General features: G+C 34.3%; 1 protein-coding gene across 1 annotated transcript; it reads left to right on the top strand.

The window, feature by feature from the left end:
• The first annotated feature begins 9 nt into the window (after nt 1-9).
• On the top strand, nt 10-11,580 carry LOC100375694 (alpha-methylacyl-CoA racemase-like). The gene is made up of 6 exons (XM_085506772.1): nt 10-69; nt 2,634-2,902; nt 6,773-6,916; nt 7,835-7,995; nt 8,796-8,988; nt 10,638-11,580. The coding sequence occupies exons 2-6, from the start codon at nt 2,656-2,658 to the stop codon at nt 11,036-11,038; spliced, it is 1,146 nt and encodes a 381-aa protein (XP_085362898.1). The 5' UTR covers nt 10-69; nt 2,634-2,655; the 3' UTR covers nt 11,039-11,580.
• Nucleotides 11,581-12,826: the final 1,246 nt, after the last annotated feature.

Raw genomic sequence — 12,826 nt, 5'->3', positions numbered from 1 at the left:
ATCGGAGACAGCTGGGTGGCGCTTGATTAAGTTGAATTGGTTTTGAGGCAGACGCTTTTTGTTCTTGAGGTAAATTTAATAATATTACGATTATTTGTCTCCGCGAAATTTACTGTTGTATGATTCAATTTTAGATGAACAAATTAAGGCATTAGAAAATAATGAAACAAATAAAGAATTAAATAGGGAAATTACTGTTGATGAGATAACTAAAGCAATTAAACAATTAAAAAAAAGAAATCTCCCGGTGATGACAGAATCACCAATGAAATGATTATATATGGGCAATCTGCCATAGTTAAACCAATTATGAAACTTTTTAATACCATTATAACACTTAAACAATTTCCAGATAGTTGGTGTACAAGTTGCATTAAATCATTGCACAAATCGGGTGATAAAAATATTCCGAATAATTATTGAGGGATATAGCCCTCTCAAGTTGTCTGGCTAAGCTGTTTACATCTGTACTCAATAATAGATTTCATAACTATGTTGAGTGCAATAAGATCTTAAACCCATGCCAGGCTGGTTTCAGACCAGGTTGTAGAACAACAAATAACTTACTTATTCTAAAAACAATTATAGATAAATACATCAATAATAATGAAACGCACAAGAAAATAAAAAAGTTGATTTTAAAAAAGCATTTGACAGTGTCTGGTGTAAAGGGATGTATTATAAATTATTAAGAAACAATATCAATGGCAATTTCTATCATGTAATCAAAAGCATGTATGAAGATGTAAACTACAGTATAAAATTAAAAGGAGGATTAACTAGACCTTTTAAGTCACTCAGGGGTGTAAAACAAGGATGTAACATCAGTCCCACCCTATTTAATCTTTTTTTAAATGATTTACCCCATATGTTAGATAAATCATGTAATCCAGTAAAGTTGGGAAAGAAAGAACTAAACTGTTTACTGTATGCAGATGATTTAGTGTTAGTATTTAGAAACTGAGGAGGGATTACAACAATGTTTTAATAAATTAAATGTATATTCCAATGAATGGAATTTAGACGTAAACACTGCCAAAACAAAAATAATGATATTTAATAAAAATGCCAGATTGTTATATAGTAATTACAATTTTTATTACAATAATGAAGAAATAGATATAGTTAGAAATTACAAATATCTAGGCCTGGAATTCGAATTTAAACCAAGTGGGAAGTTTGATTTAGCAAAGGTAAATTTGTACAAAAAAGCTGTTAAAGCATTCTTCTATATTAGAAAAATTATTACCACATCTACTAACATTAATGTGAACACATGGATCAATAATTTTGACCATGTCATTAGACCAATACTAACATATGGGTGTGAAATTTGGGGAATTGAAAAATATACTGACAAAACACCAGTGGAAAAATTAAATCCAAAATTATGTAAGTTATTATTACAGATAAATCATCATAAATCATCCACCAATCTAGCAGTAAGAGGAGAATTAGGTAGATACCCAATGTCAATATTTATTAAAAAAATGTTATTGAAATTTTGGTTAAGAACAAGCACAAAAAAAACAAATACTTTAGTCCATGAGGCAATGATGAGTACGTTGGAAAATCGAAGGTTAAAGTTGAAAACAGGATCTGTACAAGATGCAACACAAATTCAATTGAGGATGAATTCCATTATGTTATGAAATGCCCACAACATATTACAATTAGGAGCAAATTGTTTGACTCAATTAAAAATAAAACTGTTAATTTCCATTTGATGGATGAAGATTCAAAATTTAAATACATTATGGGCAACACTTCCACATTAATACAGCTTGGCATTTTTATAAAAGAAAGTATGATAATGTGATACAGTAATTATCAATTCCCTGATTCTTCCAAGCCCTTTTGTTAAACTGTTTTAGTATGCTTTGTTTATGTATTTAGGAATTGTTATCTAGTTATAGATTGGACTATGTTCTATTCAAAATGAATAATGTCAATAAAGTTAAAGTTATGACTTTCTAAGCAGCGGTATCAGTGTTTTCCTGATATATTCACTGATGATGACATTTTCAATCCACACCCAGCATTAACTGTTGACACTGGTGTTAACATCAGCGACAGAAGTATGCAACTCCAAATCCACAGATAATTGCAACCAGTAATTTGCGACCCAGAAAACCTAACCCACCCCAAGCCTGCACTTTGCAGGGATATATATATATACCGTATACTAGTAGATATATAGTACACAAAACTTGGAAATGTTCTAACTACATTACATTCCCTGCTTTTCGATGAGTTAAAAAAAAAACAGATGTATATAGATGGCAAATAATAAAACAACTGGCCATCAATTTTATTTTTATATTCCACAATTTGCCCAATGACCATTTCTGATTACAACCTTAAAACAGCCACTGCCCATGTTTTCTTCAGTTACAGGTATGGGGTGTGCGTAGGGGGAATTGCAAATGACTGGCGCACAACATCCCTTTTCTGATGATTTTCTTTTGATTATTCTCTAATTTTCACCAAATTACCAATGAAAGCGGAGTAGACGTGATGCAGTGTCATGTCACTTATTTCTTTTCATATTTCTCCTGTCATTATCATCATTCCATTCCTCACAGATAGGAACCAGTATTATGATGACTGATGGCTATACTTTTTTTTTGCAGATTATATTTTTTTTTTACAAATATGTCACTGGCTGGTATTAGAGTTTTAGAAATGGCCGGGTTGGCCCCGGCTCCAATGGCAGGCATGATGCTGTCTGATTTTGGTGCTAAAGTGATCAGAGTTGATAGAACAAAGCAATTAATGACAGTGGATCGACTAGCTAGAGGCAAACAGTCCATCGCCGTAGATATGAAGTCTGCAGATGGACTGGATATTGTTAAACGACTAAGCATGAAATCAGATGTTTTGATTGATTCTTATAGACCAGGTAACGTATATCTTGTATTAACACGGTCATCGTAACTGCACATGCGCTTTCAGGATGCTTATAAAACAATTGATGGATGGTTGAACAATGACCAGTTTTAAAAGTACTTAAGGTAGCGGGATAGTTTTTTGGCATCTCGGCAAAGGAAGCTATCGTAGTGTGGCTCCCCAACAGCAAGTACATTGCGGATAACTTTTTTTTCTCATGATGATAACAGTGATCAATCACTGTCAACAGACTGTAATATTTGTTTCAATTAATGACACTTTCTACGTTATTCGACCAATGAAAATGTGGTGTTCTAAAATATTGACAGACACTAAACAACCCCACGTGGTTTCTTGTTATGGCTATGACGGGGCTTTAAAGTGTCTTTTTGTCGTCTTTTTGTTGCTTTGACCGGACTTTTCCGGTCTGTTTATAATTCACACTTCCGCATTGAATATGTCGTCCTATCTTGGGAAACACCCTTTACCTTTGTGAGTACCGCCGTTGAGGAAACGAAAACTGATGTGAATAACGGTGGAGTCAATGAAAGTAAATCACTGAACATCAAACTTCAAGAGGTGTTAGCTGGGGAAGCTAACTCTGGAGAAGAAGATGACGAATTTGACTTTTTGGACAAAGACAGTTTGAAGGTGAAGATATCACAGACGCCCTTCAAGTATTTGTGAATGATGCTGACGAATCCGTCTTTGAGGGCTTTTAGTTTTACAGCCAAAAAAAAGTCAGCTTGGACTTTCTCAGTTGCGAGACGTGACCAAAAAAACGCAGCGAGTGATACATTTTGAAAACAAAAATACAAAATAATCGCAATCAAAGACACCAACCACGTGCGTTATAAATAAATAGAACACGCTGTGACAGCTAGAATTTACAGGCAAGCTTGTAAATGTCAAAAAACAAAGTGTAAAGTTTGGTCATAGTTATAGGTTTTGTGTCAATAAAATACTGGTTAGCGATGTTAAGCACTGCATATAATGCCTATAGTGCTTGCAATGTCGATATAAAGAACATAACAGTTGAATGTGCACATGCTCCAATTCTGATGACAGCCTCCCATTATTGAAACATGACATCCAATTTTTTTGACTTGACAATGTGTTTTTTTTATGCTAAAAGTGTACAGTAACTATACTACGGTACTACGTAACTACTTTTTGAAAACAAAAAAATCAAACATCAGTGAAGATGATGAGCAATTTACCAATTCTCTTCATCTCAAAATTTTGTTCCCTAACCTATAGTAAAAAAATTATGTGTAGATATAAAATGTGTAATTATGATTGTCATGAATTTGTTATTAATTCAGAATTATGTTTAGATTTGATGACAAAAGTTCAATTTTGCATTTCTTGTAGTTTTTTTAAATATACTGGGTGAAAACTAAACTAAAATTGATGACTTTGTCTAAACTTTTTGTTATATGTAACACATTTGAAATAAAACAAGTGATAACTTTTGCATCTCTACTTTTATTGTCTGTGAATGACCACCCAATTTATGTTTCATTGATTTTAGAAAATTATTACTGCAAGAAATGGCATTTAACTGTAAATGCAGAAAAAAAGTAAGATAATTAATTTCTCACGTTGGGAAAATTAAAAAATATCCTGTGTACACATTTGGTGAGGCCAATATGCAAGTAACTTTTGATTATGTTTATCTTGGCACAATATTTAAATATAATAAATTTAAAATTTAATAAGGCTATACACAAGCAGGCTAATCGGGAATGGCCTGCCATGTTTAGTTTACTTATGAAGCCAAGAAAATTATGTTTACCAATTGACATACAGCTTGAATCAATCAAATAAATATCTCTGTTTTATTGTATGGTTGTGAAATATCGGGTCATTTTGACTTTTCTCAGATAGAAATGTTTTACCTGAAATTTTGTAAATAAAATGAAACAAAAGTAGTGCAAATTGTATGATATATGGTGAAAACAGAATGCTGCAATTTTGGAGTAGTATTATTCATAGCAAATCATATAAACTAACTCATAGAATGTATGGAAGCTTTAAATGACAAAGGTATCAATAAAATCAAGGAAATCCTTGACAAGTCTGGTGTTCACTGTCTATTTCACAATACCTCTTATGCCTTGATCCAGCTCACCATATTCAATTATGTAAATTTAGATGTCGTAATCGTAGTTCACCTATTATGACGGGTCGTTATCAAAACGTTGCTACTCATATAATAGAATACTGTGAAATACTTTATTTTCGCTGGAATAAATTTTCATTGAAAAGGCTTTTTGGGAGTTTTGTATGGAATTTATTTTTGATGAGTTTAATGTGAAATATAGAAAAAAAAGTTTATTCGCTGGATTTTATTTTCACGGAATCATCCCTACAGCAAAAATAGCGAAAATAAATTCCAAGCGAAAATAAAGTATTCTACAGTATGTACATTATGCCCTGGCAACTATTTTGGGGGATGAATTTCTGTTTGACTGCACAGCTTTCCATACAAAAAGGAAACAATTATTATTGTTTTAGACCAAACACATTAAAAATGGAGCAATTATTCAATTCATCAAAACAACTTAAACTATTGAACCTTTCTAAATTTTGTTATGAAGCAGTTTTAATCACCGTAACGCCATAAGATACAGCGTGCCGTAAGTTTGCGGTATTTTACAGGGTATTTTCATCCTACCATATTGGGAAACGCGAATTCCAAATATAGAATGATTATGCAAGTAAATGTCCTCTAGTAATAAAAAACAAACATGGCTGCCCCCAGGGTTTGACCGGACCCGACACAAAGAAGTTTACTTAATCAGTTCTAAATGTTTTGGATTTTGGCATTCCCATGATGTATTCCTGGGAGGAAAAATGTATAATAATAATAGTATTACATTGTCTTGGTGCTGGTGCCATTCATTTATTTACCTAATCACACATGTTTTTGCATGTGTGTTGCTGTGATGTATTCTTTCAAATTTATTGTGTAATATGACAGAACCCCACACCCTCCCCGTGCCTTTCGTTGCGTATGGAAGATATTTTCACGAGTGATGCGGTGTATCCTGCAGCCGTACTTTCACGAGCAAAGCCCTTCAAGGTTTATATAACTCAAATTTCCGGGTGATCAACATACATTAAGTTCTCCCAATCATAGAATCATAGTATTTTATGTGATGTACACCTGGCATGCCAAAAATGTTGCTGAACGATTTGAACCGTATAAAAATAGCAGACGAAAATGTGTTTACAAAATAAAAATAGTTCGGTAGCCAATGGAAATACCATGTTCATTTGCATATAGACCGTGAAAATACCAAAAACATTATTGCATGGGTGATATGCAAATTAGTTTGACTCAAAATAAGTGACTGCCTAAAAGTACCATTACTGTTGTTCAAATTTCATTTCACTCGGCAAGTATATTCATGTACCCCAAGGGGAAAATATCGTACTTCTAAATATTGTTTATTTCGAAAAACGGTACTCCTGAAGGGACTACTTTGTTTGCTCTCAGACCTCATTTGCAATACCAATTTTGATTTCAGGGACGAATCAAAATAAACTGCAGTACATATGTAATAATGAATATTATATTATTTAGTTCTCTCATATTTCTTATTTCCATTGGCTACCAAACTATTTCGCTTCGCTTGTGAAAGTACGGCCGCAGGATACACCGCATCACTCGTGAAAATAACTTCCATACGCAATGAAAGCCACGGGGAGGGTGTGAGATTCTGTCATTGTATTATTATCATTATTACCCCTGGTATTATTGAGAACCAAAATGGATTGTAGTCATTTTTAAAAAGTTTTACAATTTACTTTCTCCTCAAAAGTTTCTCTATGCTGCATATTGGTTACAAAACAATATCATTTTTATTTTTTACAGGTGTGATGGAAAAAATGGGTTTAGGACCAAAACCTTTGATGACAGACAATAAGAGATTAATTTATGCAAGAATTACCGGGTTTGGTCAGTCTGGTCCCTACGTAAACATGGCCGGACATGACATCAATTATTTATCAATCTCTGGTAAGACTATATTTAATAAATATTAAATGAATGAAATATATATGTATTTATCAATCTTTGGTAAGACTATACAGCATGCACTGAGAATGTATAACTGCAAGCTCCTTGTATAGAAAATCACCACAGTGGAATTAGCATAATTCTATATTTACCAGCCAATCAACGTCATCAAACTGACCGCAAAGACAATTTTTCCAGACTTTTGTGGGGGGACCCACACACCTAGTAAATGCTGGCAAAGGATGCTGAGTGAAAATTGTCTGTTTTGAAGGTTAGCAGATGTTAGAACATTAGAGATGAGTAAAAAACAGTATTTAACAGGATAATTCCATGTCCTTTACAATAGTGATTCAATTAAAGAACTGACGAAAAAAATCCACAAGCAAATAGAGAGGTGGTTGTGGTGTAGGGGGTTCACAAATAAGCAGTTTTATGCTGAAATTTTACTGTATCATCTTTAGTTTTGTATTGAACATTTTTTCATTGGAATTTAACAAAATATTATTGAAATTCATATACATTGATGAACTCGGGACAAAACGTAATTCGTGACAGCTATGAATCCATACGGAATATACCCCATACAGTCATGAAAATATTAATTAAATTCACTGACTTAAGGACTCCCTACAACTCACTGAAAACTAAACTTGATGAAAACAACAAGGACTATATATGTTTATGTTCAATTACTGCCAAAAAAAAATCCAGAAATGATACATGTTGTGTAAGTGTTGCATTTTATTAAAACGTCGGAGGCAATTTAGTATTATATATGTATACAGGTATAGCTTGAACAACTGAGTTATGATACAAAGAATAAATGAACTAACCAGACCCAATGTAACAAATAAATGGTAAGCAGATCTTAGATATTATAAAATATTTAAATCGCTTGTGACCATGTGTCTTATACAGGAGCTTTATCCACGATGAAACGGTTTGGTGGAAAACCAACCCCGCCTATAAATGTACTGGCTGACTTTGCTGGTGGTGGATTGTTATGCACGATGGGAATTCTAATGGCTTTGATACAGAGGCAGCAGACAGGACGTGGTCAGGTGGTTGACGCAAGTATGGTGAGTCAGCATCATTATTGGCGTCTGTGTGAGTAAAGCACAAATGGGAGCTAGTGTTTTACTGATGTATGTCTGTCTGTCTGTCTCTTATTCCGCCGATATGTCAAGAATCACTTACTGGCTGGTTTTGAATAAAATTTGGTACATAGTTTTACATATATTCTTTACCCCCAAATTATGCTTAATAATTAATCAGTTTAAATGGTACATGCTTGTTTAGATGAATATCTGATAGTTTCCATTTAATCTGTGTATGTTAATTAGTTTAATTGAACTACTGTGCAATACTTTATTTTCGCTGGGAATTAATTTTCGCTTTTTTCGCTGAAAGAATGATCCATTGATTATACTATTTTACATACAACTTGTCAATAATCAGTGAAAATAAATTCCATACAAAACACCCAAAAAGTCTATTCAGCGAAAATTAATTTCGGCTAAAATAAAATATTTTACAGTAACATGTCAATTGCATATCATCCCCCCTATACAAGTACTCTTTTCGGATATAAATTCTGACCTTACCTGACCTTTTCAGTATAAAATTTATCAGAAATTTGTGAGACCTATGAGATTTGACTTGAATAAATGTGTAAGACTCAGTCAGAAACAGGATATTTTATTTGAACTTCTTTGAACATCTAATGTGAGTCTGCTTTTTAACAATGAGTGTAAAGTAGATAATATCCATTGTACTGAAAATGTGTTTTTGCAGTACTTGAATAATAATAATAAAGATGTGCTAATTAAGTCTCTCATTTCTTATTCCCAGTAAGTTCTTCTTAATTATATTTTGACAGACTGAAGGTGCTGCATACGTATCCAGTTGGTTATGGCGTTCCCATGATCTACAGTTAGCCTGGCCAACTAAAATTCCAGGTAGAAATCTACTAGACACCGGAGCGCCATTTTATGACACATACAAAACAAAGGATGGTAAATACATGGCGGTTGGATCAATAGAACCTCAGTTCTATGCCCTCCTGTTAAAAGGCAAGTCCTTGAAAAAACTTGATACACTTGTACTTTTTGCTCAGATGAAGTCTTTAAGCAGGAAAACATATATTTTAAATGGCGATGTTCATTGCGATGTACCATGTTTGTAGGGTGATAATTATGCTAATAAGTAGCATGAATTGGGAGCTGCCAACCTATAAGAAAGGCAGGATTTTATCTGACGTTTGCGTAAGCACACATCTACTTTTCTTGCTTGGAAGTGTTCCACACACAGGTTCCGCAACATCACTGCATATCATAGCTGTTTAACATAACAAAGGGACTTTCAACACTTTCTTTTACGCTTACGATGCACAAATTACATCATCTATTCAATGCGAAATGTGCTAAAAAATGATGTTTCATAGACCCAAAGATCATTGACACATTCATGAAATTTAGTTCATATAGTTTTAGGCATGAGGCACATATAAATTCCGATACTGGTTTATGAAGCAACAGTGAAAAAATTTAACTCATAAAATAAACGAACATTGAGAAACGACCAATCCTGCGTAAAATTCATATTTTTAGGAGGTTCAATGAAATGCCCATAACTTAATCTCCTGAGCAAATATTAACATGAAAAATACGTATTCTCCTATATCTCAGCTTTTTGAAAACATATACATTGCCATATCTGCATGCTTAATAGCGGGCTGGGAAAGTCCTAATCATAATTACACTATTACTCATTTTTTCCCCTCCTACCACCTTAACTAAACCATGCACAATGGCTGAAAATAAGTGCGGGAGACATAACTCTGAAACGTTTTGACCGATTTTCAAAAACATAGATGTATGACTAAAAGATGCATGTCAATTTCGTTTTGGGTATCTGCATGTCTCATTTTTGGCCTTGCATTGACCTATTTCATATAAAATTCACATATAAGTGAATACATTACATATGCTGATACCTGGTATAAACAATTCCACAATCAAAGTCTAGAGGGTCTCTCTTTGGGTTAAAATATGTCATTTTTAATCCAACAATATGGTAAAAATGATATTATCCTGTTCTTGGCAGTGTGTTGACCAATTCAATTCAAAATTCACATAATGGTAATGCACAATGAATTAGACACAATTACATATAACATTTATTAAGACTGTCTTTTTGAGTCAAAATATTTCATTTATAATTCAAAAAATGGATGAAAATTAGGTTTTTGCCTGTTCTTAGCAGTGCATTGATTAATTCCATTCAAACTTATTATACATGAACCAACGTTTGTACAGCGAGTAAAACACTTCATAGATTTTAGGCATTGATCAAGTGGTCTATTATGAGTAGATCGCCTCATAGATTCTAAGCATTAGTTAAGTGGCATATTGTGAATGGGAACCCCTCATAGACTAGGTATTTGTGGAATGGTGTACAGCAAGAGAATGTCTTGTACATTATGGGTATGGTGTGGTGTGCATCAAGTGGGAAGCTACCAGTATATAGATTCTCAATAGATTTGGATATAACCCCTAGAAAGTGAAATTGCATTACTTTAAGCAAAATAACTAGTATAAATAATAACAAAATAACATAATAATTAGTATCGTTATTGTTCCCACAGTTCAATCTGAACTCAGAGTCAGAGCTTTGTATGTTCTTGCGAACCAAATCTAAAAAGCCACTTGTTTTCTTCCAGGCCTTGGTCTCACAGAAGATCAGATGCCAGGCACACAGCTCGATATTAAAAAATGGCCTGCAATGAAAGATAAATTAACAGAAGTTTTTTCCGAGAAGACGCAATCTGAATGGTGCCAAGTATTTGATGGCACTGATGCGTGTGTCACTCCAGTCTTGTCTCTAGATGAAGCTACACAAAACCCACACAACACTGCAAGAGAAGCCTTCGTTCCGAGTCATAGTGGAAAACTTGAACCCAGGCCAGCGCCTTTGTTGTCAGATACACCAGCAGTTCACCAGTCAATGCCTGATCCAGTAATTGGTCAGCATACTGAAGAAGTTCTTCGAGATGCTGACTTTACTGAGAATGAAATCAAGAGATTTATTGAGAAAGATGTTGTGGAAGTGAGTGGGAAATAGTCAACTTCAAAGAAAAGAAGTCTGTGGAATTCACAACATAGTGACCTCAAAATGAATGGTTTTACCTTATTGTCTTTGAAACAAAAGACAAGTACCCTTAGTGAAAATATTTTAAACTTTCAACACGGATGCCTATAATACAGAATCAACTATATCTGAGCAGAAGTGAATCAATGCAGATCGATATAATAGCTTTGCAACCAGAAGACACCTTTACATCACTGTATAACAGTATAAGGATATATGTAGAATAGGTGTATAAATATTGCATTTATGAAAGTCCCCACAGTCATCACCTCCTGTTCGATGTGGGTTTCATATGCTGTATGTATGTTTACATAAAATTTACATGGCGACTATGACACTTATATTCAGGAACAGTTTACATTTTTGTCAGTATTTACCATCAAACAAACCATCTCCATGAATTAAATGACCACATAGAAGAGAATTCCAGCTGAATACTTGGTGGGGAAATCAAATAATTTTATAATATAAGCTACAAGGTCTAAAGAAATGGTAAACTAATTTTTCAAACTGTTTTTCACGTGTGCCTACTTTTACACTGAACACTTTAATAGTTAATTGTGCTTGTGTCAAGTGTCAATGCTCCTTTTGATGATGATTTTCACCTGAAAGGTCATAGTTGCACATATCCTTCTACCATGAGGTTTGTACACCAGTTGGAATGAAACTGCATATCTCATGATGATTTCCACTGCATTCGGACTATTGCTTCAAATTTTAAATCTGCCCGGGAACATGTTTCTAGGGAAACACATTGTTAGGAACACATTGTTAGGGTGCTGGTTCTGTGCCTGATTTATCACCATTTGCGGGCAAGATTGCTTCTGAATCTGAGGCATCCAAATCCATTGCTATTTAGTATGCTTAAATGAGGGTAAGAAGCTTAAGAAACAGCATTTTAAGGCGTCATCGTCCTAATTTATTCCATCATTGAGTCACCCATTATTACAGAGTTGTCAGCTATTTGTAGTTAGATACACAAGAGTTCTCCGGAATACTATTCCCACAGACCAACTCTCTCAAATGCCAAACTATCCTGGACATCTGTTTGGCTAGGATTCCCATGATCTCCATGCATCTGACAGTGTCAGTGCTAACAGACTTGTCCAATGAGGGATGGGGAGATCACTCAATAGAACTTTGAGTTGAAAACGATTTAGCTTCAGTAGCTGCTTCCCTCCTAACATCTGTTCATTGGCGGGACATTTTCACAACTGTATCCTACTCTGCAAAAGATGGAGGCAATCACTTCCTCTCAGTGACTTGCAGGGGAGAACTTGACCTGGTGGTTCCAGCACAGGCCTTTGACCTTCAGTGCAGTCACATCAAGGGAATAACGTAAAACAGGTTTGATTGCACCAAGTGGCATATTCTAAACAGGATTGCCATGGTGTTGTTGGGACTCTAACTAGAACCCAGATGATGATATCCTTAATTCTCTAATTTCGACGTTGATGTTGCATATTTTTGTCAAAATCAGTAAAACGTGATATTTCCTATTTCTGTTGAATATCACATGCTTGATTGCTTTATCATACATATAGGTACCTAAAGTAATATCAATGGGAGACCTCGATGTCTTTGATTAACCAATTGTGGTTGATCCAGGCATAGACCTATTAACACATTGCTTACTGACGTTGTTTATTCCTTTCTATTATATTTGGAAGCTATTGACAGGCAATGTGTTAATGTTTCTACTTGTGGGCGAACTTCAGTCATTACCTTATGGCAGTCCCGCAAAAGTCATCCTCATACGTG

This window comes from Saccoglossus kowalevskii, chromosome 13 (genome assembly GCF_978046115.1).
Source record: "Saccoglossus kowalevskii chromosome 13, keSacKowa6.1, whole genome shotgun sequence".
Classification (NCBI taxonomy): Eukaryota; Metazoa; Hemichordata; class Enteropneusta; family Harrimaniidae; genus Saccoglossus; species Saccoglossus kowalevskii.
This window is presented reverse-complemented; position numbering and strand designations above follow the sequence as displayed.

Coding starts and splice junctions, on each gene's coding strand:
- LOC100375694 (XM_085506772.1), top strand. CDS start 2,656: ATGTCACTGGCTGGTATTAGAGTTTTAGAAATGGCCGGGTTGGCCCCG. Junction 2,903..6,772: donor GATTGATTCTTATAGACCAG/GTAACGTATATC, acceptor TATTTTTTACAG/GTGTGATGGAAAAAATGGGT. Junction 7,996..8,795: donor AGGTGGTTGACGCAAGTATG/GTGAGTCAGCAT, acceptor ATATTTTGACAG/ACTGAAGGTGCTGCATACGT.